The 26,910-nt window shown below is 33.7% G+C and overlaps 1 protein-coding gene across 1 annotated transcript in view; it reads right to left on the reverse strand.

Annotated features, from left to right (window-relative positions):
* Positions 1–1,176: 1,176 nt before the first annotated feature.
* dve (SATB1_N and homeodomain domain-containing protein dve) overlaps positions 1,177–26,910 on the reverse strand; it is a 540,584-nt gene continuing 514,850 nt past the window's right edge. The window contains exons 7-11 of the mRNA XM_069819175.1: positions 23,634–23,753; positions 20,440–20,578; positions 14,209–14,630; positions 5,309–5,507; positions 1,177–1,949 (exon numbers count right to left, since the gene is read on the reverse strand). Of these exons, the coding sequence (XP_069675276.1) occupies positions 1,309–1,949; positions 5,309–5,507; positions 14,209–14,630; positions 20,440–20,578; positions 23,634–23,753 (1,521 nt within the window). The 3' untranslated portion in view covers positions 1,177–1,308. The remainder of the gene's footprint in view (positions 1,950–5,308; positions 5,508–14,208; positions 14,631–20,439; positions 20,579–23,633; positions 23,754–26,910) is intronic.

Below are 26,910 nucleotides of genomic sequence, written 5' to 3' on the forward strand. Positions count from 1 at the left end.
ATATATTTTTTTGTGCAAGGACAATTTGTTTAACGTGTGTGTTAATTGCAATTGTATTTAAATAATTAAAATACGATCACTTTTGTTCAAGAAGCATACATTTTGGTGCAAGGACAATTTGTTTAACGCGTGTGTTAATTGCTACTGTATTTAAATAATTAAAATACGATTATTTTTGTTCAAGAAGCATACATTTTGGTGCAAGGACAATTCGTTCGTCTAACGTATGTGTTAATTGCAATTGCATTTAAATAATTAAAATAGGATCATGTGGTTCAGGAAGCATCCGTTTCTGGTGCAAGGATAGTAAAATTCGATTAATGTGATTCTAAATTAATCTTGGAAATATTTTTTAATAAATTACTCCAAACCAATGTGAAATATCGTGGATTGTGTACGAAGATAGTTTTTGTGCCTTTGCAAATGGATCAGGCTTGCATTTAATAATAATACTAATAATAATAACAATAATAAATATGACAATAGCAAATAAATTATTGAATATTTTAAAAATATCCTGTGAATATGATTTTACCTAGAAGAGACTTTAAGGGAACCTAAAAAATTGTAAAGATTTGCAAGAAGAGACAGAAAATTGAGTGGTCTGAAATGAAAATAAACTATCTTCTTTTCCTTTCTGCTTTTGTAATGTAGGTTACGTAACATATTATCAAATTTTCAGATGAGAGAGCATTTCTTACACCTGTAATCCGTAAATTATCCATTAAGTGACAACAGTCCTTCAAAAATATGTCTCAATTTCATTACCTTCTAGGATCCATCACAAATATTAAAAAAAAAAAAAAAACAAAACAATTTCGCCCAATTGTAGGAATAACATAAAGACTTCTCGAAATTGGAGAAGACAGCAAAGGCAATATGAAACAAGCTCTTACAAGGGGCACGAACAAACCCTTCTCAGAGAAGGTAAACATGTATAAAAGGGTCCACTGCACCTGGAGAATTAATCGAAATATAAAACCTTCAACGTAACTAGACAAAACAGGGCGACTTATTTTGGTAAGTGATCGTGTCCTGCAATCTTCAAAGAACAAGGAATATGCAAACTGATCATCAGCTTAGAAGATCATCATTCTAACCTTTTGCCCCGAAAAAAATAAATGACAATCTTAAAGATGTCACAAACACTGGAACCAGATGTTTATTTCTCCATCCAATCAGCGTAAAAGACATTGAACCAACAACAAATCAATACAATACAATAAAGCCACCTTTCAAAGACCTAAAATATTAAAACGACAACAACAGTGATGGTTTCATATAAATTCAGTGTCTCTGTTTTGACAGTTAATCTCTGTTGTGTAATGAATCACTGCCTGGCGATTGATGATGATACGGCAGCTGGTGGTGATTTACAGCAGCTGCTGAAGGAGGTGTTTCGAACAAGGACATCTTGAGGCGTTTGCACTTAGCTCTCCTATTCTTAAACCAAAATTGCACGTTTTTTGGCTCTAGCCTTGGAAACTTTTGCCGGTAGGGCATCCTATTGAGCTCTTCCGTGTACTTTAGTATCAGGTTATGTGAGGGGTGTGTGTTGAGGGAGAACCACTGCTCCAGTCTTGGCACTTCCGTCACGGGGTCGATGAATGTTCTGTTTCTTTTCCTCCTCTCGTCCGCTGCCGTCAGGGAGGACAGGTTGAGCCCCCCTGAGGAGGAAGGGGGCGTTGCGGGCCCCAGACCGTGGTGTCCGTGGTGCTGGTGCGCTAGTCCCGGGATGTAGTGGCTCATGTACATGATGCTATGGGAGAACATGGAGTTTGGGACGAGGGGGAATCCCGCCGCGGCTGCAGCCAGGCGGTCGAGGTTCGGAGGTCCGCCGCCAGATGGACCTCGTGCTGCCACGATCATATCCGATGGACTCGGACTGCGAAAGGATCGCAGCCTCTCCTGACGATTCAACTCTCCGATTCTTGCAGGATGCATTGTTCCTGTTGACGTAATGTTTGATTCACTTTGTTGACAAATAAAATCACGGGAATGTTGATAAAATATCATACTAACAAATAAGTATTGTATTTTATTTATTGATATATATTATAATACAAAATGAATACACAGAATAAATTTAGCACACATCAGTCTGATCAAGCTTATGTTCTGGGACAGTTCCTATAACTAGCAATTTTGTACTAAAATATATTATAACAAAAATTCAATAAAATTACAAAATTTAATACAATAATTACAAAACATATATTATTAAGATAAAAATAACAGAATCAAATTAAGGACAGAATAACTTTGAATTAATAAATATTATTATTGATAGTAAAAAGAGAAACGGGACATGAATATTAAACAATTCACTCAATTTTATTCTCAAATGTATCAAAATTAAAATGACCTAGGTGTATATTTATTATCAATATCAGTTGTATAACCGTGACCTATTGTGGGTTGGGAGTAGTATCATGGAACTGTGTAGGAAAATTTATTAAAAAAAGGTAGTAAAAGAGAAAATTTAGCAGTGAAGTGAAGAGGAAAAGATAAATACGTAAATATATAGAGGATAGAATAGTAGGGAAATAATAAATGATGTGTTGTGAAATAGAGAAAACGGAAATATAGACAAATAATTTAGGAGAAAATACATAGCTGGAAAAGATGTTTAAGAGTAGACAGATTTGAGAATAGAGAATAAAATAAATAAATAAATACATAAATAAATGGATGAATAAATGAATAAATACATAAAGAAATAAATGGATGAATAAATAAATAAATAAATAAATAAATAATGTAAATTATTAAGGAAAGGAATATGCAATATTTAATAGGAAAGCGAGAAATGGAAGAAGGACAGTCTAGGTATAAGATAAAATATAAGAGGATAGATAGGGAAGAATAGGCCTAGACAGCAATTCAGTTAAAACAGAAGAACAGGAAGTAATCAAGAAATACATGGCAAATGAATATATTAATAGAAAATACTGATGTGCATTAAATGGATAGTGGATCGAAGGCCCATCATAATTCATAACTATGAATTTTAAAGTTGGCTGACAAATATTATATTACCTTATGGTAACCCTGATCCGTAACTCTGGCTATGATTTAGTGCAGTGGTTATGTAACATTTACATTCAGTTAAAGGGCAGTCATATTTCGTGGTAGAATAAACATACGGATCTTCTTCATACTTTTGATCATTTTTTATAATAACATATTTTAATAATGCATGTTTATATTTGTTCAATACTTAACCAAATATAAATATAAAATTAAAACGAGAACGAAAGTTTTAAGTTTGAAGTAAAAGAATCATTAAACGAAAGAGTAGCAACAGAAGAAGAGAAAATACGGGAGAAAAAAAAAGGGGGGAATTCAAGAACGCCTACTTACAAAGAAATGAATGAAAAGAATTAAATTTATAGATGAAATGTACTCTTTATTTAGGGGCAGTAGTTACCAATAATAATGATATACAGTAAAACCTCCATAAGCCGGACTTCACATAATCCGGACAGGCAAAAATAGATGAGTTTGGAAAAATTAGAGAACCTTGTTTTAAGACTTATTTTTATTCACGATAACTATGGAATTACAATAGTTACAATATTACGCGTGTAATGTATTTAGGCCTATGTCCTTTAAATACGCCATAATAAATATGTTTTGTTGTTATAAACGGAATTTTAATGCACTTTCTACTGTTTTTTTAGGTTATTTCACTTAATCCGGACTTTCGTTAAACCGGTCAACTTATATGTTAGGTTTTGAGTTAATTATTTTTTCAAACATTTTATAACATCTTACGAACTTTTAAGTCAGGTGTACTATTCACAGGGGCATTCAGCAATAAACAGGACGATACGTTACGTTCAGTATTGAAAACTTGTACGTTCCAAATTGAAAAGAAGAAAATGGTATTCCGTATTTTTGATACTTCCCCTATACATAAGTGGGCAGTGGCAATCAGAAGCCACGAGATTTTACGAGATATGAACAATATTACCGAACTACTGTATATACCCAGCAGTAGGTAGGTAGCTTGATATTTATTTTAACTACCAGTCACATAAAGTACTGTACTAGCAGAATTATATTTTTTTTCTAATATGATTTTTTTTTTCCATTCTTTCTATTGCATACGCGTGATATAGGATCTACGATATAAATCAAATATATACAACGCGATTTTAAATTCTCACTTGTAGATATTTGGTACTTATTTTAAGATTACCTGACGCCCAGTTTTTGCCAGATATGTCCTCTTTTTTACTTTCTTTTTTTACTTTCTTCTGTTCACCAAGATTTTTTAAATCAGGGAAATATACATTTTTTAACGGACGATAAAGTATGACATTCGGTCTTGCAACTTTGTCACAACACACAGTTTATATAAGATATACAATTTTCGATATTATATATAAGGAATATAACTACAATCATACACAGTGACTCAGAAATAATCATTACAACATGTAAGAATTACATAATATTTTTATCATTTTTACATGTTCGAAAAGCACAAAAATAATAAAGCCAGGTGCCCGTTATAAGGAGAGAGAATAATACACTGAGAATTCGATTGAGTAGAAAAATTACTGTCAATATTTAAATATTTTTATTTTATTTTATTGGGTTATTTTACGACGCTGTATCAACATCTGAGGTTATTTAGCGTCTGAATTAAATGAAGGTGATAATGCCAGTGAAATGAATCCGGGGTCCAGCACCGAAAGTTACCCAGCATTTGCTCGTATTGGGTTAAGGGAAAACCCCGGAAAAAACCTCAACCAGGTAACTTTCCCCGACCGGGATTCGAACCCGGGCCACCTGGTTTCGCGGCCAGACGTACTGACCGTTACTCCACAGGTGTGGACAATATTTTAATAACACCTAAAACTTTTATAAAGAGGAAATAAATGTACTGTAAATTCACAGGGTTAACGGCTTCAAAGCTGGGTTACTTGGTTTAAATGAAGTGCACTGACAATAATAATTAACATGGAGGCATGAGATAATTACTCTGCTTGCCATTAAAATGTAACTTTGCCTCAAATGTCCCCGTTAAAAAAAAGAGTAGAAAAGCAAAATAAATCTCTTCTTTCTAGAACGTAGTTCTTTGCTATAAAGAACAATACAGATATAACATATCAATCATACTAAAGTATTTGAAAATGTATAAGCTTAGTTTATTATCTGAAGGGCACAAATTAAAAGATTTTCAGGAATACTGTGAAAATTAATGAAAAAAAGTATTCAGACTACCTTCACCGCATGCAAAACATCCCAGATGTAGAATCTAAATTCAAGGAACTTCATGCAGAATGTGTATACTGACCTATCTCTTCCTCGTCGTGGTCCATTTCTTCCTTGTGCCTTCTGTCCTCCAGATCTTCCGCTTCCTCCTCCTCCTCGTCCTCTTCCACATCAGACATGTCCTCACAGTCCTTGTTGTTGCTGTTATTGTTATTGTTATTATTGTTACTTGACAGCGGTGATATCGTATCGTCGGGAGGTTCTTGCTTGATGCTGTCAGTCTATGAAACAGAAGTAAAATAAATTAACTAACATTTATGACATACAAAATATTTCAAGTAAAAAACTTAAAAAACAATTCGTGTTATCCAATTCGTACCGTATTTGTATAATGCAACATCTCCGAAACAATTTTATTACTTCTGCTTGCTTTACGATAAATATTTTAAATAATGGTTTATTTTTATTAAAGGTCACCTACGTACTAACTTCCGTGGGCAAAAGTTATGTGATTAATTTTCAATATATTTAAAACATAATAAATCTGAAATAGATTATATCTCAGAAAACATTCAAATATACATTTTAAATAACGGGCTATTTTTATTAGGCGTCACCTGCAGTAATTTCCGTGGGCAAAAGTTATGTGATTAATTTTCAATATATTTAAAACATAATAAATCTTAAATAGATTTCATCTCAGAAAACATTCAAATATACATTTTTAATAACGGGCTATTTTTATTAGGCGTCACCTGCAGTAATTCCTGTGGGCAAGAGTTATGTGATTAATTTTAAATATATTTAAAACATAATAAATCTGAAATAGATTTCATCTCAGAAGGCATTCAAATCTAAATTTTAAATAATGGCCTATTTTTATTAGGCGTCACCTGCATTAATTCCCGTGGGCAAAAGTTATGTGATTAATTTTCAATATATTTAAAACATAATAAATCTGAAACCGATTTCATCTCAAAAAACATTCAAATATACATTTTAAATAACGGGCTATTTTTATTAGGCGTCACCTGCACTAATTCCCGTGGGCAAAAGTTATGTGATTAATTTTCAATATATTTAAAACATAATAAATCTTAAATAGATTTCATCTCAGAAAACATTCAAATATACATTTTTAATAACGGGCTGTTTTTACTAGGCGCCACCTGCAGTAATTCCTGTGGGCAAGAGTTATGTGATTAATTTTAAATATATTTAAAACATAATAAATCTTAAAAAGATTTCATCTCAGAAAACATTCACATATACATTTTAAATAACGGGCTATTTTTATTAGGCGTCACCTGCACTAATTCCCGTGGGCAAAAGTTATGTGATTAATTTTCAATATATTTAAAACATAATAAATCTTAAATAGATTTCATCTCAGAAAACATTCAAATATACATTTTTAATAACGGGCTGTTTTTATTAGGCGTGACCTGCAGTAATTCCCGTGGGCAAGAGTTATGTGATTAATTTTAAATATGTTTAAAACATAATAAATCTGAAATAGATTTCATCTCAGAAAACATTCAAATATACATTTTTAATAACGGGCTGTTTTTATTAGGCGTGACCTGCAGTAATTCCCGTGGGCAAGAGTTATGTGATTAATTTTAAATATGTTTAAAACATAATAAATCTGAAATAGATTTCATCTCAGAAAACATTCAAATATACATTTTTAATAACGGGCTGTTTTTATTAGGCGTGACCTGCAGTAATTCCCGTGGGCAAGAGTTATGTGATTAATTTTAAATATGTTTAAAACATAATAAATCTGAAATAGATTTCACCTCAGAAAACATTCAAATATACATTTTTAATAACGGGCTGTTTTTATTAGGCGTGACCTGCAGTAATTCCCGTGGGCAAGAGTTATGTGATTAATTTTAAATATATTTAAAACATAATAAATCTGAAATAGATTTCATCTCAGAAAACATTCAAATATACATTTTAAATAACGGACTATTTTTATTAGGCGTCATCTGCAGTAATTCCCGTGGGCAAAAGTTATGTGATTAATTTTCAATATATTTAAAACATAATAAATCTTAAATAGATTTCACCTCAGAAAACATTCAAATATACATTTTTAATAACGGGCTATTTTTACTAGGCGCCACCTGCAGTAATTCCTGTGGGCAAGAGTTATGTGATTAATTTTAAATATATTTAAAACATAATAAATTTGAAATAGATTTCATCTCAGAAGGCATTCAAATCTAAATTTTAAATAATGGCCTATTTTTATTAGGCGTCATCTGCATTAATTCCCGTGGGCAAAAGTTATGTGATTAATTTTCAATATATTTAAAACATAATAAATCTGAAATCGATTTCATCTCAAAAAACATTCAAATATACATTTTAAATAACGGGCTATTTTTATTAGGCGTCACCTGCACTAATTCCCGTGGGCAAAAGTTATGTGATTAATTTCAATATATTTAAAAACACATAATAAATCTGAAACAGATTTCATCTTAGAAGACATTCAAATATACGGTATACAAGAGAATCTGATGTCAGTTCCTTTCGTGCTTCCAGTAACAGCCGTGCTGTGGCGGCAACTTCTCTGACATTCGTGTTCGACGGGAAGCCTATAAACAAGTTTATTTCTATAGCTACAACGTAAGAAGTGGAAATGCAATACCTAATCAATCATAAGCAGAACAGAATACGTAAAAATAAAACGAGTGACTTCACATTTTAAAATTTAGGTATAAGGTACTTTCATGAGAAAATGAATCCTAATAAAACATCAACTTGTTTCTTCCTTCATTCCCATTACTACAAAAGTCATAGATCTCTACAGAGTTTGCAAATATGTCGCTCTATCTTTCTGTTATTCTATAGTAAACAAATTAATTCAAGAATGAGTGAAAAACTAGACCAAGAAATCTGAAAGGATAGAAATGATTCTCTCGTTTTTTAAAAGAGTCTTGTAACAGACTTAATATGTAGTAATGTGATCTCGTAACCAATAGCCCACTTGTCTTATTTTGTAGGTATATCATACCACTAAATATACTCGCATTTTCAAAACAAGAAATCTGAAACGAATATAATTATCTGCTAGTACATATCATATAAGTCCAAATTTCTTACTTAATTGGTTTATAAATGTTGCTAACCGTAGGAAACTTCATTATGACACTCAGAGTTCAAGGGATATTAAATTTTTATACCACAAAATTACTTCCACTATATTGTATTTTCTTGCATGCTCTCGACGTTAAATATCATGGCCAGAAGTAGCATCAAAAGTTTTTATTGTTTAATACGGTCACCGCGAGCTTTTAAATAACTTATTAAAAATAACATTGCAGAACATGGCCTACAGCACGCGTAGTGTTGTCTTATTGTGTCCGAAAACAATATTATATTCTTAGTAGAAAGAGCTTACTATAAGTGAACAGATCATTAAAAATTTAATTCAGTAGTTTATTAGTTCAATATTATATTACATTATCATATTATTATTATTATCATTATTATTACTATTATTATTATTATTATTATTATTATTATTATTATTATTATTATTATTATTATTATTATTAACAACGTCCGTGCATCAGCTCAGCGACCTTGGGCGATGGATGATTGGTGATTGTCACGTGAATTTCACGCAGTGCTTGTCATTAGCGACAATTCATAAGATTACAGTTCATTGGCAACTTTAAATATTCAAGTTTTAAAACCAAATACAGAGAAAATTGCACAACATCACCTAAATATTAATTACAATTTCAAAAAATATATATAATCTAAATAATCGTCCACACCTGTGGAGTAACGGTCAGCGCGTCTGGCCGCGAAACCAGGTGGCCCGGGTTTGATTACCAGTCGGGGAATGTTACCTGGTTGAGGTTTTTCCGGGGTTTTTCCTCAACCCAATATGAGCAAATGTTGGGTAACTTTCGGTGTTGGACCCCGAACTCATTTCACCGGCATTATCACCTTCATCTCATTCAGACGCTAAATAACCTAGATGTTGATAAAGCGTCGTAAAATAACCTACTAAAAAATATAAATAATCTGTATGTGATACCGAGATTTCTATCGTGATTAATTTTTGCAAGATTAATTAACAGGTTCCGAATTTTAATGACCAAAATACTTCGAAAAAGCCATCAAAATGACACTAAACTTCAAACAATATCAGTGGCGACTCGTGATATTTTTTTTTATGTAGGATATGAGATTGACGACCGATGACCAAGACAGAAACTAATATTAATAATAGTAATATAATATTAGTAGGCCTAATAATAATAGTAATAATAATAATAATAACAATAATAATAACAATAATAATAATAATAATAATAATAATAATAGAGCATGCAAAATCAATGCAAGTAGGCCTATGTTAGTCTTTGACTCACCATTCTGGAACTGGCAATTTATTAGTAGTGAAGTTCGATTCTCCTCCCCATTTTAGTTGCGAAGATGGCTCCTAAGCCATTGTACTGCCCGATATTTACCGATGCTCCGTCGTACGTTCGCGCAATTAATTTCTTGTCACAATTAAATTTTTCTAAATGATAAAATATAACTTCAAGTAATCTTTCAGCTGTCCTGTCATCTGAAAGTCCTGTTAATTCTTGTATTTATTATATCTTATTTTATTTATTTTTATGTAATTTGGTTTTTTATTCATTTTATTTTTTATATTATATCATTTTAAATTATTTATTATTTCGTTTATTCCATTCTTTTAAGATGACCAATGAACTGCATTTAAGGAGGCTATAAGGGTACTTGAAAATTCTTGTTGTAGTCTCTGAGAGGGTCTCTATCACACAGAAAGAAGAGTCGTAGTATTAGGATACGCGGTCATATCCTCAAACGCGGTCTAACTGAAGCCATACCCCGCCCTCTGCACCCTCCCCATCCAATAACTTCACTGTTAGAAATACCGTTTGCTGTAAGATATTTGGATTTTTCCTCGAAAATTACTTCTGAGCTGTGCAGTGGCGACAACTCACGACAGAAAGCGGAAGCTTAAAGGAAATTAATACGTCGGGACGCATTGAAAATCAAAATCTGTAATTAAAATGTTTTCTATCTTCAGAGGCACGAAATTAAACTGCAGGGTCATCCTCATACCCTTCACTGAGGAATCGTCACTGAAAAAATATGATCTAAAGTTAAAAAAAACCTAAAATGCGTTAAATGAACCGAATGACACAATGTTAAACCCGTCATCGAGTGATAACTTGATTTCGTACACATTTCTAAGTAGAGCATCGGTAGGGAATATTTATTTTTCGGCCTTAGACATGAGTTCTCTTATATAACATGGTTTGAAATGTTTGTTTTGGGCATTGTAATAGGTAAGGCTGGTTTGACAATAAACTGGGAACGGAAACGAGAACGACAACGGAAATATTGTTAAAATCTATATATATATAATTTGAAATGGTAATGGAAATTACGGGAAAACGGCTGGACGGATTTTAATAAATGACCCCTCATTTTGAAGCTTGGAACTCAAAGTTTTTCGGAAAAATAGTAGTTTTCAGTGAAACGTCAATTTTTAAACATAATTTTCCTATTTTCCAAAATCCATCTGTCGTCAGTTTTGAGAACTAGCTAATAGCATTCACGGCCGACTTGATATACCCTTCGCTTTTTTTTTTTTTTTTGTAAAGGAGAAGCGAAGCGAGCATCAAATCGGCTGTGTTGCATTTCAGAATAAAACAAAACACATACTACAGTAAACAATATTACACGAAAGCCATGATCTGCAAGAATGCTGACATATTTAGAGCTCAAATTAAATTGGTTATTAAAAACATAACTTACTAAAAATAATTTACAGGTTCGATTCTGTGGTATGTAATTTTCTGGGTACAGCTGTGTATTGGATATTAAAAACTACAAAACTTGAGGTTGTTTGATGACATTATTACCATTAGAAATGAAATATTATTGTAGTTAATGCCATGATGTGACTATTTTTCATTAATTATATATATTAATGCTATATTGATGATATTATGAAAGTGAAACATTTTGGGGTTATATAAGTAGATGTAGAGAATAACTTAAATTAGATTTTAATTTCTATATTTTACTGAGTAGCTGCTATATAGTATATACAGTATATGTTACTGAAAGCTATAAAACTTACGTAAGATAATAATATTATTAAAAATCAAATATTTTTATAATTATTAATCAAGTGGGGTTGGGTCTTTTTCATATATTTAATGGCGGTGTGGTGTAGATATTTATATGCGTGGTTCTCTTCAGTTTGGCTCGAGAGAATCTTTCATTCTTATGGAAGCAAATAACTTTCCGAAGGTCTGGTATTCTTCATTGAAAATAAATCTGAAGAAAGTTTATTTGAACGTCTAATAAACATAGTTTGCAGCATTTGCTCCACAAGCCACTAGTAAATGTATTTAAATGTGAGCATTCACAATTAACTATACATTATACATTTTAACATTATTTCCGTTCTCGTTCTCATTGTCGTTTCCGTTCCCGGCTGATTGTGAACCAGCTTTTAGAGATAAAGCAAAGACTGCACTTTCAATTTGGTGCAAAATGAACTTCCCTGATTGAAAGTATTTCAGTTTACTGAATGCCAGTGTTTGTCCACTGTCGGTGTTGACAACACAGTATTGACACAAAACCGGTTGTCAACAATGGAATATGCGCAACGACGCAAATTATAAATCTTGTTGATTGCGTTGCGATCGGCAACAGAAGTCGTCACGTTTGCTGTTACAGTGGAACCTCACTAATTGGGGCGAGCCTGTTTGGATTAGCCAGTGTTCGGATTATCTGAAATTCTGTCTCCCAATGCATTGGCCTACTTCATGTTTACATTCCCTCAATATGAGCGGTAGAAGAAGATTAAGAACGTACGAGATTAAGGGGAGGGACGGTTAAATTTGATTTCTCTTCCTTAATTTGATGTACAATTTTCATTTTTTATATATAAATGTTATTTCAACAATAACTTAATTAGATAGGCCTAACAGTTTTTGAAAAAATATGGCGTTCAAATTTTGAAGAAAAATGGCAGGGTACAGTAATTCATTAAAATGGATATATATCTCAGCCAGTTTTTTGTAGATAAATTCAACATTTCTACGATATTTTACTCCTAAAAGCACGTACTTTAAAACGCCTCTAGCACAATTTTTATATTTTGCTTTCACAATTTTAAGACAATTACATTTCAAGAATGAATTGTATACTTTTTTTTTTAAAGAAATGTGGACGCATATATTTCAAATGCAAGAAAATAATAAATTTCTATTGCAGAAAAAAGTTTCTCAATAGTCTAAAGAATGTGTGTACCAATTATCGTGTGACATTAATTAAATAGTGGGTCGGTGGGAGAGTGAGTGAATGAGTGAGTGAGTGAGTGAGTGAGTGAGAGAGTGAGTGAGTGAATGAGTGAAAGTTATGAAAAATTTCAATCTAAGTTTAGTGTAATTTATTTAAATGATCTGTACACCAGAGCTTTAAAAATGGCATCACAGTAGCTGAGAAGGCAATAAATGCGCTTTAAATTTTATGTAATATACTGTATTTTTCACATATCGAAGAGTATTTTAAAAATAACATTTTGAAAATATACTGGTATTTCGCCATATTCAACCAACCTCTCCACTTAAACTTAGTGTCATATTTTCCGCTCTTAAAAGTACAAGGAGCTACGAAACACTAAAAAATCTATTTCATTTTGTGGTAATACTAAAATATCTGTTCGCAGTATCAGAATTAGTGCCCAAATATCATGACACAGAATATAAACAAAATTTATCCTCGAAATGAACACACAATGAGTAATCCATTAGTAAACAATGTCACTCGAGAACCGATAGAATTTGTTATTCTTTAAGGACTATTGTTTTATATTTTAACATTTAAATGTTTTTCTTTCTGTCTTTCTTTATCTTTTCCTTTTTCTTTCCCTCTTTTTTCTTTCTTTTCTTTTATTTATTTCTTCTTTTCTTTCTTTTTTCTTTTCTTTTCATTCTTTCTTACCCTTTCTTTTTCTTTCATTCTTTTCATTATTTATTGTCCTTTCTTTATTTCTCTTTTTTCCTTTCCCTTTCTTCCTTTCTCTTTCTTTTTTCTTTCTTTTTCTTCTTCCTTTTCCTTTATTTCTTCTTTTCTTCTTCCTTTTCCTTTATTTATTTCTTATTTTCTTTCTTTTTTCTTTCCCTTTCATTCTTTCTTACCCTTTCTTTCCTTTTCTTTCCTTTCCTTTCTTTATTTACTTTTCTTTCTTTATTTCTCTTTTTTCTTGTTTCTCTCTTCCTCTTTCTTTTCCTCTTTTCCTTTCTTTCTTTTCTTTATTTTCATTTCTTTATTTCTCTTTTTTCTTTCTTTCTCTTTCTTTTCCTCTTTTTCTTTCTTTCTTTTCTTTATTTTCATTTCTTTATTTCTCTTTTTTCTTTCTTTCTCTTTATTTTCCTCTTTTCCTTTCTTTCTTTTCTTTATTTTAATTTCTTTATTTCTCTTTTTTTCTTTCTTTCTCTTTATTTTCCTCTTTTTCTTTCTTTCGTTTCCTTTCTTTTCTTTATTTATTTTCCTTTCTTTACTTCTCTTTTTCTTCTTTCTTTCTCTTTCTTTTCCTCTTTTCCTTACTTTTCGTTTCTTTACTTCTTCCTTTTCCTATTTTTATTTTTATTTATTTTTTCGTTTTCGTTTCTTTCTTTATTTATTTATTTTTCTTTCTTTTTCTATCTTTCTCTTCCTTCCTTCCTTTCCTTCTTCCTTTCATTTTTCATTTCTTTCTATCTTTCTTTACACAAAACTAATATGTTCACACTTAACTTTACCTGTGAATATCACTCGTACCGAAGCCATTCAATATTCTACCTGCAGCGATGCATCGTCGCCCGCCACACGGAGTCTGACAGCTGCGGAACACCGCTTAAAAAAACTCTCTATAATTCCATTTCATTCTAATCCCACCAAGATGCTGTGGCTTACCTCTGGCAGGTTGCTGGGCTTGGGCGAGTCCGATCCAGTGTTGTCCTTGTCGTTGGTGGTGAGCGACAGGGGCGCCGTGGGGCTGCTGGGGGCGCGCTCCTCGGCCTCCTCGGCGGCCCGCAGCTCGTCCCGCGGGTCCCCGCGCTCGTTCAGCTCCATCCTCGCGTCCGGCCGCATGTTGTCCTCTTCGTCGTCCTGGTCGCTCGTCACTGCCGGGTCGTTGGAGTTGTCCGAGTGATGGTCGGATAGGAAGAGCTGGCCCCGCGTGGGGCTGTGCAGCGGCGTGCTGGGGCTCTTGATGCCAGGGGGCAGCAGCCGCGAGTCACCCACCAGGCCCTCCTGCCCCAGCATCATACCACCCGCATGCGGGGGGCTGTGGCTGCTGCTGTTGTAGCCATTCAGAGAGATGTGGCACGGCAGCCCTGCAAGCAATGGCGTGTGTGGAGTTGACAGAACAACCAGGTAAGCTGCTGAAGTGCGGGTGCCTTAATGGGAGATTAACTGTCCCATACCGACCATGTTACATTTGCTTATTTAACGACCCATTATCTCAGGAACTACTGAAGATATCGTACTGAATTTTTTACAGAATGAAGATACAATGTTTCTAAGCAAACTGATGCAAATTTATCAAGAATTACTAGTTGTAAAAAAGAATTTGATTTTTTAAAATAATGTTGATTTTATTTTGTTACATGTAATTATATAGCCTAAAATATATTTTCTGATCAAACGAAAGGCCAATTCACAGAAAATACACTCAGGGACAAAAAAAAAACCGGACACTTTAATATTTGCTGGTATTTTGCAAAACATTATCTTCTCATACAATATTATGGTAGCCATCTGTTGTTATGGAGACGTGTATACATTGTTGATTGTTTTTTGTTTTATAAACAAGCCATTACAACCAAATATTCCAATTTTGCTTTCGGAGTCTCAGCTATAACAATTTTGTCTCAACCATTTTGTGCTTCATTATCGTTATCATTCGTCATTTCTTTATTTTTACATTTTCTGAGTTTAAGTGGGGTTGTAACATTTGTCTTAAAACAAGATGCGACCTGAAGATGTGACTCGACCTGTAGCCCTTTACGATGATGGACGCAGTGTACGTTACATTGCAAATGTTATGAATATGGCTAGAAGCACAACCCATGATGCCATAAAACGGTATAGAGAGACCCTAGAATATACTAGAAGACCAGGTTCGGGTCGTCCAAGAGCTACAAATCCAAATGAAGACAGGTATATGGTGTTGAGAGTTCTTAGGGAGCGCAACCTGCCAGCTACTAGTGTAGCCCAACAATTTGTTAACATGCATGGACGCCCAATTTCGGCCAAAACAGTTAGAAGGAGGTTGAAAGCAAGTGGACTGATATCAAGTAGACCTGCAACTGCTCCCAGACTTCTCAGGATGCATCGAGTTGAACGACTGCGTTTTACAAATGATCACAGGGATTGGAGAAATGGACAGTGGAGCTGTGTTCTGTTTACCGATGAGTCCCGTTTCAATCTATGCTCACCTGATGGACGTGAAAGAGTTTGGAGAAGGAGGGGAGAACGATTTTCACAGTGTTGCATTTCCGAAAATGTGCCGTATGGAGGTGGTGGAGTGACGGTTTGGGCAGGAATGTGTACGGATGCTCGTACAGAGTTGGTTTTTGTTGAAAATGGAAGACTAACAGCTTATAGGTATATAAATGAATGTTTGGCTGATCATGTTGTGCCATTTGGCCAATTTGTAGGCGATAATTTTGTTTTAATGCATGATAATGCACGGCCGCATATTGCCCATGCGGTCGGAGATTATCTCCAAGAAGTGGGAATCCATGTTCTTCCATGGCCAGCAAGGAGTCCAGACATGAACCCAATTGAACACGTGTGGGACATGCTGGGACGGCGTGTTAAGAATAGACGACCGAGACCAGAATCGTTACAAGAGTTGAGGCGAGCACTTGGCGAAGAATGGGAACTTATTCCTCAAGAAGACATTGCTAACCAAATTGAGAGCATGCCAAGACGTATGGATGCAGTTATTCAAGCCAGAGGGGGTAATATCCGTTACTAAAAAGAGTTTTTAATGTTTAAGGCACCATAAAATGAAAAAAACAGTTAGACCAAACGATGTCATAGTTATACGCCCTTTATAATTTTCATGTAAATTTTCTCATCAGAGATTTTTTTTTTCAAATGTTGTCGTATAAGGTGCAAAATGAAACATTATTTTGTTTAAATGGGTTTTGTTTCATTTTGAAATAATTGGCAACAAAATACAAGCAAATATAGAAGTGTCCGGTTTTTTTTGTCCCTGAGTGTATTAAACATAACGTAAGTGTTAACTTAAGAATGTAAACAATACAATAAAATGAAAGTCATACCATCATTCACGATGGAAACATAAACATACCCGCAGAGATAGGTACTTGGTAACCATGGAAACATAACAACGACGTCATTTCGTCATATTTTGTTGTATAGGCCTACTTCAGCACTCTACGATCGTGTATTGTTTCCAAATCACGTAAGCATAAACATAAAAGTTTGGAGATTGCAAACTTTCATGTTAACGTCAAACAGTAGGCGTAATGTTAATATCAGTTTTATGTGAATCATTGTGAACGATTCAATTTGGTAACGTGACCGCAAACTTCTGTGATTATGCTACGTTTGTGTTTAATTTTCGTTGTGAATGGGCCTTAATACGCATATAGGCCTATCTCTCAATGTGGGGTAAATTCATGATTTTGTTGTCAATATGCGGTTAAAATTTCATCTGTCTATAAATTACAGTTTCTGAGTAAATGGGTCATTTGCATAAAAAATATACATATTTTTAAAATTCAAGTTCTTTTTGCAGCATTTATTTCTTAACAAATCAGCGCCAATTTGATTAGAAATCTTGTACCTTCATCCTGTAAAAATTTCACTGTGAAAAGTTCAGAAATTCTTGAGATAGTGGATCATTAATTAAGAAAATTTAATATTGACGCATTGGCGGTATAGGGTAATTAATCTTCCCTTAAGTTTGTATCCCGTCTAGAGCATGGATGTCTCTTTGGTACCAATATGCTATTCTGTGTAATGTGTGGTAGAAATACAGTAAATAGAGTTCGAAAAGTTTTATGATGCACTACTCTGGTTTAATTCCAATATTTCCAACAAAAATTCTACTCGTTGAGAGCGATAAGTATGGGGAATAATAATAATAATAATAATAATAATAATAATAATAATAATAATAATAATAATAATAATAATAATAATAATAACAGCTAAGGGGAAAAGACCTTTGGGAAGGCCGAGACGTAGATGGAAGGATAATATTAAAATGGATTTGAGGGAAGTGGGATATGATGGTAGAAACTGGTTTAATCTTGCACAGGATAGGGACCGATGGCGGGCTTACGTGAGGGCGGCAATTAACCTCCGGGTTCTTTAAAAGACATTTACAAGTAAGTAAATAAGTAATAATAATAATAATAATAATAATAATAATAATAATAATAATAATAATAATAATAATGAAGATCAGGAGTAAGAGATCACTCTCTTTCACGGGAGTGCTAGAATTTTGTATATTTATAATTTCCTTGCATTATATTTTTTCTGGCAATAAAATAATAATAATAATAATAATAATAATAATAATAATAATAATAATAGTAATAATAATATATATTATTATTATTATTATTATTATTATTATTATTATTATTATTATTATTATTAAAGTATCTTAAGTAATTTTTGAGTTATCATGTTATGCTGTCCGGCTGAACAAAATAATGCACAAGATTTCATTAATAAAGTACAGTAGAACCCCGATCATCCGTCACCCTATTAACCGATTGGGCGGATTATCTGACTTCTTTCTCTTTCTCTCTCTCTCTCTCTCTTTTTGCTACAGAATAAGTACGTACTGTATATTATATTGGCGTGTTTTTTTGTAGTGAGAAGTATTACAAGACTTCACTCTTACACATTATGGTTTACTGTTAAGGCCCAATTGTATAAAACTCCCTGACTAAAGATCAACTTTGATCGTAGATCGAAAAGTGAACCGAGTTCAGACACTTCTTCTATTGTATAAAACTTTTCTGCGATCAAATTACCTTGGTTCAAATGCAATCTAAGTTCACGTGAAAAGGATCTGGCAACATCGCATAAACAGGTGAAATACGTGATGCGCGGACCATGTTATACAGGTTTGTTCAGTGTTGCCAATCTAGCGACTTTAACTCTTTTTCAACAACAATTTCTTTTAACTTTTATATTGCTTAAATATGGATTTAGCGACCTTTTTAGCACCCCATAGTGACAAAATTTAATCTTTCTCTGTTGATAATGAGAAATCTAGCGACTTTACAACTACTTTTTGTCGACTTTCCGTATACTCTGTTGGAGACACTGGTTTTTTGTGCAATGTAAATAATGGCGGACAATAAGAAGAAGGTTGACTGTTCTCCGAGTTAACATGTTATGGTGTTTGATACTGCTAAACATAATAAAGCTTTATAAAACGACAATTTTCGTTTAGTAATACAGTTAATTGAAAATTTATGAATGTACCTATCATATCCATTAATAATTAATGGTTGTAATAAACATAATATAATTATAGGTTATGTTATTTGATACTGCTGAACACGATAGAGCCTTATAAAATATAAGAATGTTTGTGTATTAAGGCAAGAAATTGAAAGAAATATATATAAATGTACCTACCATATCTATTGATATTAATAATAATGGATATTTTATTTGCACAATCTGTCACTCGTATATTTCAAACAGAAAAGAAATAACTGAACTTGGATCATCTAACTTAATCGGAGAAATTTCTTCAGTCAAAGTTGACTTTAGTTTGAGACAAATTAATCTCAGATTAGACTTTATACAACACAAAATTCCAAGTTCAGCTGAAACAAGGATCAATTTAACCTCTGATCTAAGATTAAATGATTTATACACTCGGGCCTAAGAGTTCTATAAAATATCTTCCACGCGTATCAAAGGAAATGGTGTCCATTCATTCATAGTGTTCTACCCAAGGGCAGGTCTTTCACTGCAAATCTAGCTTTCTGCAATGTTTATTTTCTGTCTTGCCAAGTATAAAAAAGTGCAAATAACCGAGTGGTTTGGGGAACGATAAACTGTGGCTCATCTCAGAATATGAGATTGGAGTCACAACCGTGTGAAATTTAATAAAAATCAAAGATAAAGTGTATAAAGTATGTAAATCTACAACACGAGACTTCCACTATTCCTATCTTTCCACAGACAGTCATTACAAGAAGGTTCCTTTCCCATTAAAAAGCCGTTGTTAATAACAGACTTAAATCAGTGAACTTCTGATTCACTATCTAGCGTGTTCAATACAAGACCACAGAGAAAATTACGAACGTATAAGTATTATTCACTAAATTTACGACACTCTTTTAGGATACGGATTATCCGATTTTTTCGATTAACCGTTAAGCTCAACCCCTTCATTACCACGGATAATAGAAGTTCTACTGTAATTATTAGGTTTTCAAAAACATTAAAGTTTCTTAATTATGTACAAATTGCATATCTTAAATATGTCGATTTATGAAAAATCCGAGAAGAGGTTGGACAGAAGAAAGTGATGAAAGTGGTTGTTGAGAATGTGAATTGAAATGGTACGGTCATGTTAACAGAATGGGAGAGGAGAGAAAACCGAAGTAGGTTATACGGAGATGTGAGTAGAAGGAAGAACTGGATGAGGAAGTTCTCGCATTATATGGCATGATAGGATTGAAAGAATTGGGCAGAAGCGTGGGAAGAGAGTTGTGAATATGAAGAGATAGAAATGGATAGAACCATGCTACTCCGATGCTTAAAATGCATAAGTAAGAATAAGAAGAATAAGAAGAAATGTGTCAATTTTTATTTCCGAAGAAGAATAAGAAGAAACGTGTCAATTTTTATTTCCAAAGAAGAATAAGAAGAAGAAACATGTCAATTTTTATTTCCAAAATACCTATAGATTCTGAGGAAAAATGTTGAAATATAGTAAAATTATACTAGCAAAAAAAAATATAGGCCTACCTGCCCACTTAACGGACAATATTCGTGTACCCTATATAATTATGAATAATATATTCATGCATACCAGAACGGTAGTTGTTTTACAACAATTGTTTGTCTAATGATTATTCAATTCGTGAAGAGTTAAATTGCAAAAGATCAGTGGGGGTGACTCACCAGGGCCGACACCCCTCAGCTCCGCTCGCTTCTGGGCGGCCCGGGCGTTCTTGAACCAGTAGACGACGTTGTTGATGTCCAGGGGCTTCCTGCCCCGCCGGGACTCCAGGCCATTCAGCTCCTTCACGTACTGCTGGATCTGCAACCACACGCGCCTTGTTGAAGTTATCTATATATTATATTGCGAAACAAGGAAAGTGACACTTAAAATAAACATATTGTAATACAGTAGATTAGTGATGTAATGGTGGTAAATCGTGTTCAGTGTGATGAAAGTGTGTGTAGGACAACTTGGATATAGAAATCAGTTAGGAAGTTAAAGAATTGAAACGTGTGAGAGGAAATTTAATACATTTTCTAGTTAATTAGTATAGGTGTCGGTAGAAATATATGTTGTTGTTGTTTTCTAATGCCAGCCGTTTGACAATAAAGTCATTTGACCTCTTTCACTCCAATATTTTTCAAAGATATTATCATGACCAGCCACTGAAGCACAGATTTTGAGGTGTTCCGAATCAATTTCTTGGTTTGAGTTGCACAATGGGCAGTTAGGGGACTGATATATTCCAATTCTATGCAGGTGTTTTGCCAAACAATCATGACCTGTTGCCAATCTAAATGCAGCTACAGACGATTTTCGTGGTAAATCGGGAATTAACTGTGGATTATGATGCAGAGAGTTCCATTTTTTCCCTTGAGATTGTGTTATCAAATTTTGTTTGTTGAAGTCTAAGTATGTAGATTTAATAAATCTTTTCACAGAGTAATACGTAGATTTAGTAACAGGTCTGTAAGTAGCAGTGCTGCCCTTCTTTGCTAAAGCATCCGCATTCTCGTTTCCCAGGATTCCACAATGGGATGGTATCCATTGGAATACAATTCTTTTATTGAGTGATATTAATTGAGAGAGCATTTTAGTTATTTCTGCTGTTTGAGATGAAGGTGTGTGTTTAGAGACTATTGATAGAATAGCTGCTTTGGAGTCTGACAATATAACTGCATTCTTAAATTTATTGATGTGAAATAGAAGATTCCTGAGACTTTCACTTATTACAACGATATCTCCATCAAAACTTGTTGTTTCATACCATATCCATAAGGTAAAGAAGTAAATCTTAGAAAATGATGTAGAGAAGTTATGAGACATGCTATTAGTGAGGGTAGTTACAATTTTTAGATAGTTTGTTATGAATTTTGATTGAGGTTAAGGAATGGATGATCAAACTAAAGTAAGACACTCATCTCAAGATTTTCAAAGATTATTATAGGCCTATTGATGTGTATTAGGAAGAAGAGGATCCCAATGAATAAAACCGTGAGAAATGTTAAATAGGAAATGTTATTATTATAGTATTTCAAATAGGACAGTAAGTTAAAATTTAAGAACGATATTTTAAAAGAGTAATAATGATCAATAGAATATACTATGGGAAAAATAGTAAAGTGTCGCAATGACGTGGAAAGTATAAAATGTAAAAGACTAATGTTATGTCGAGTAAGATGGGATGCAGAGAGACCGTAGTTATTAAAGATAGGAATTTACCCACAAGAACTACAAGGTTAGGTATGCATACAGTGTTCGTTGTTGAAAGAAAGAGTGAGGAAGAAACTAATAATAATAATAATAATAATAATAATAATAATAATAATAATAATAGTAGCAGTAATAGTAGGCCTAGTAGTACTAATAGCAGTAACAATAGCAATAGCAGCAGAAGTAGCAGTAGTAGTAGCAGTATGAGTAGCAGTAGCAGTAGCAATAGTAGTAGCAGTAGTAGGAGTAGCAACAGTAGTAGCAGTATGTGTAGCAATAGCAATAGTAGTAGCAGTAGCAATAGTAATAGCAGCAGCAGTAGCAGTAGTAGTAGCAGTAGCAGTAGTAGCAGTGTGAGTAGCAGTAGCAGTAGCAATAGTAGTAGCAGTAGTAGTAGGAGTAGCAGTAGTATGAGTAGCAGTCGCAATAGCAATAGTAGTAGCAGTAGCAATAGTAATAGCAGCAGCAGTAGCAGTAGTAGTAGCAGTATGAGTAGCAGTATGAGTAGCAATAGCAGTAGTAGTAGCAGTAGCAGTAGTAGTAGCAGTATGAGTAGCAGTCGCAATAGCAATAGTAATAGCAGCAGCAGTAGCAGTAGTAGTAGCAGTATGAGTAGCAGTAGCAGTAGCAATAGTAATAGCAGTAGTAGTAGCAATAGCAGTAGTAGTAGCAGTACGAGTAGCAGTCGCAATAGCAAAAGTAGTAGCAGTAGCAATAGTAATAACAGCAGCAGTAGCAGTAGTAGTAGCAGTAGTAGTAGCAGTACGAGTAGCAGTCGCAATAGCAAAAGTAGTAGCAGCAGCAGTAGCAGTAGTAGTAGCAGTATGAGTAGCAATAGCAGTAGTAGTAGCAGTAGCAGTAGTAGTAGCAGTAGTAGTAGCAGTACGAGTAGCAGTCGCAATAGCAAAAGTAGTAGCAGCAGCAGTAGCAGTAGTAGTAGCAGTATGAGTAGCAGTATGAGTAGCAATAGCAGTAGTAGTAGCAGTAGCAGTAGTAGTAGCAGTATGAGTAGCAGTCGCAATAGCAATAGTAATAGCAGCAGCAGTAGCAGTAGTAGTAGCAGTATGAGTAGCAGTAGCAGTAGCAATAGTAATAGCAGTAGTAGTAGCAATAGCAGTAGTAGTAGCAGTACGAGTAGCAGTCGCAATAGCAAAAGTAGTAGCAGTAGCAATAATAATAACAGCAGCAGTAGCAGTAGTAGTAGCAGTAGTAGTAGCAGTACGAGTAGCAGTCGCAATAGCAAAAGTAGTAGTAGCAGCAGTAGCAGTAGTAGTAGCAGTGTGAGTAGCAGTAGCAGTAGCAGTAGCAGTAGCAGTAGCAGTAGCAGTAGTAGTGGCAGTAGTAATGGCAGTAGCAGTAGCAGCAACAGTAGTATCAAATCATAGATGCCTTTCACTACTGAATAAGGAATGGTATGTAAATTTATTGTTCTGTTAGTACCTGGTATTTAAGTTTCAAATACAAACATTACTTATAAAATATCTGCGAACATAAATTTTAGTAGCGTATTTACAATTAAAATGTATTGAACATAATATAAATATTTCTTGCCCGCGTAAATTGGACTAACTTTTTGTTGAGGAAAAGTAGTGGTCGAAAACATACAACATTAAATTTATCTTGCTGTTATGAAATAGGAAAGAGCTGACAGAAGACTCACTTGTTGACGACTTGGGTGCTGATTTTCCGAGAACCATCGCTGCAATTTTGGTAACTCCAATTCTGGATCGAAGCTTGTTCTCATGCGTGTTTTCTGTGTGGGATACTGGCTCTGTACAGTCTGAAATAAAAAAAAGTGTTTGGTTTTATTATATGCAATAGCCTACGTGGATATTTAAATTTGATCCGGATTTTTTGTTCCTAATTAAAACAATATTCTTTCATAAGTCATAACCATTTTATGTAGGATTAGTCTATTTATACAAGTTTCTATTCCTCTACTATCCATCTTAAGATTCAATGAAAACTTAGCAGGAGAAAATGAAATTGGAAGATATCTATGTCTCTAATGGTGTTTCACCTCTCATTATCACCAAATTTGCCTGTGAGGAAGAAACCGCCAATGCTCAAATTCATGGAAACCTTCTAGGCTCAGCTCCAAGAAAATTGTTTGTCTCGTTCGGTGCAAATTAATTGAAGATGGCGCATTATAGTCTGTAACCCATCACGTGCTGACGTACCGCGACTTCTGTCAACAACCAAAAGATTCAGCGAGTTGAACTTATTTGTGAAAACCGACTGACGAATAAGTATATATGAACTGACCCTGTCAACAATCTAAAGATTCAGCGAGTTGAACTTATTTGTGAAAACCGACTGACGAATAAGTATATATGAACTGACCCTGTCAACAATCTAAAGATTCAGCGAGTTGAACTTATTTGTGAAAACCGACTGACGAATAAGTATATATGAACTGACCCTGTCAACAATCTAAAGCTTCAGCGAGTTGAACTTATTTGTGAAAACCGACTGACGAATAAGTATATATGAACTGACCCTGTCAACAATCTAAAGATTCAGCGAGTTGAACTTATTTGTGAAAACCGACTGACGAATAAGTATATATGAACTGACCCTGTCAACAATCTAAAGATTCAGCGAGTTGAACTTATTTGTGAAAACCGACTGACGAATAAGTATATATGAACTGACCCTGTCAACAATCTAAAGATTCAGCGAGTTGAACTTATTTGTGAAAACCGACTGACGAATAAGTATATATGAACTGACCACGAAAGTTAATATCGGCATTGGTAGCACCAAGGATATCGTCGGTTTAGAAGCAAAATACATTAAGTCAAAAATATTACTTCGTAGAAAAAGGCATATACAATTAGAGTGACCAGATTCATATCGATAAGAAAGAGGACACAAAGCTTCAAAAAGAAGGACAGGCAGAAAATATGTACTTAGATTTAGGCTTGGCCTATATTATACTTTAAATTATGTCAATATCTATTTTATTACAAAATATTTACAGTACAGATTTAGGCTTATATCATGCTCAAAAGTTTGTTAATATCTATTTTGTTACAAAATAATTACGAGAAAAATAATAATGATTTTACAGTTGGCTACATACGAAAGTCAAGGGAACTATATTATTAAAGATAACAGAAAATATATATTTAGATTTATATTCGCACCTCGATCTCTCGATTTACTAGCTACTTGTGAGTAATGACCATAACAAGGGGGAGCAAAGAGAGTTATGATCGTTGGCAAAGAGTACATTCCGTCGATGCTGCTGCCACCTACAGGCAAGTTACTTGAAAGAGGCGTGAAAGCAGATAATTTCAAATTATCAGGCATACAAGTTACAAAAACGAGGGCATTTCTTGACTTTTAAAAAATCTGCCCGACACCGGACAAAGGCCTAAAAAGAAGGACATATACGAACAAAAGAGTATGTCTGGTCACCCTATATATAATGTAATTTGTGTGTATAAACATAGAAATTGAAAATAAAATACACATAAAGAGAAAAAACTCACTAAAAATAATATTATGTGGATTCAGTTCTGTAAAGAACTTTCAAATGCATTTTTCTGAAAAGTAATATTTATGACTTAATGTGTTTTGCTTGCAAACCGACGATATTATTTACCGACAACCAAAATTTTCAAAACAACAAGAAAAGTGAGTCCAACTTTGTTACCAATATCTGCAATGTTATAGTTTAAATCACAAGTTTTTGGATAAAATTGTGACAACATTGTTGTTTCTTTAACTGTCCGAAGACAGGTCTGAACCTCACAAGTGATACCAACATCGCACCACGTTTGAGGCAACTAGGCCAGGAGATAATGGGACAGGGTGGTCAGTTTTTTTCCCCCTTAATTGCATACATCGCAGACTAGCTACATATTACACTAACAAGACTTCAGGTATATACAAAGAATTGTTCTTCCTCAGACACATATCGTCAAGTGAGATGTACCGCCTGATAATACATGTATCAGCCAGAACCTCAATAAGAGGTATGTGATAACATATTAGAAAAAATTGAGCATACCAGTACACTCCTGAGATTAAAACTGTTACCAAAGAAATAAAACTCTAAGGACTCGCCAAAATCAAACAAAGTTAAAATGAAATCATGTGAGGAATTCGACAAATATGTAGCTGTACTATGCACATCTTTATGTAGTAGGCCTATTAAGTGTGGGTGCGATCACACAAAGAGAATACTAGGAGAGCAAGGATAATACAAGGAGAACAAGGGGAAGACGAACAATAAAAGAGATACACAAGGAGAACAAGAAAAATACAAGAAGAAAGGGAAAGACGAGAAGAAAAGGGGAAAACAAGGAAAAGAAAGGAAATATAAGGAAAACAGAAATAAGAAAGGAAATCAAGATGAATAAATGACAAGGTGAAGACAAAGAGAACAAGGGAAAATAAAAATATGTAAAAAAACAAATATAAAAAGAGTAAGACAAGAAAAATAAGAGAAATACAAGGAAAACAAGGTGAATATATTGAAAACAAGGCAAAGATAAAAATAACAAGGAGAAACTAGGAAAACAAAGGGAATATGAGTTATAACAAGGGGAATACTAGGAGAACAAAGGGAACACAAGGAGAAGTGAAAAAGGGGGCTAATTTTTATGTGATGTTAATTTCCAATTACCTCCACCATACTCAGTAAGGAAAAAGAACATAAGTCTACGTTTAAAAAAGCATTTAATTATTAATTTATTGTCCTATAAGAAATCTCCTCAGCGAAAGAATTTTCACTTTTTTAAATCCATACTTTTTCTTGACGTTTGTCATAGATATAGTTTTCGAATTTACGCTGGCTTTTAATATCGCATGAGTAATTATTGTTGAAGAATTTTTAAAATTTCATTAAATCGAAAATTTTATACAAAAATTATTTTTGAAATTCATAAAGTCATAATTATGTGCTTATATATTCATTTACCTGAAGA

The sequence above is a fragment of the Periplaneta americana genome, chromosome 2, assembly GCF_040183065.1.
Source record: "Periplaneta americana isolate PAMFEO1 chromosome 2, P.americana_PAMFEO1_priV1, whole genome shotgun sequence".
Lineage (NCBI taxonomy): Eukaryota > Metazoa > Arthropoda > Insecta > Blattodea > Blattidae > Periplaneta > Periplaneta americana.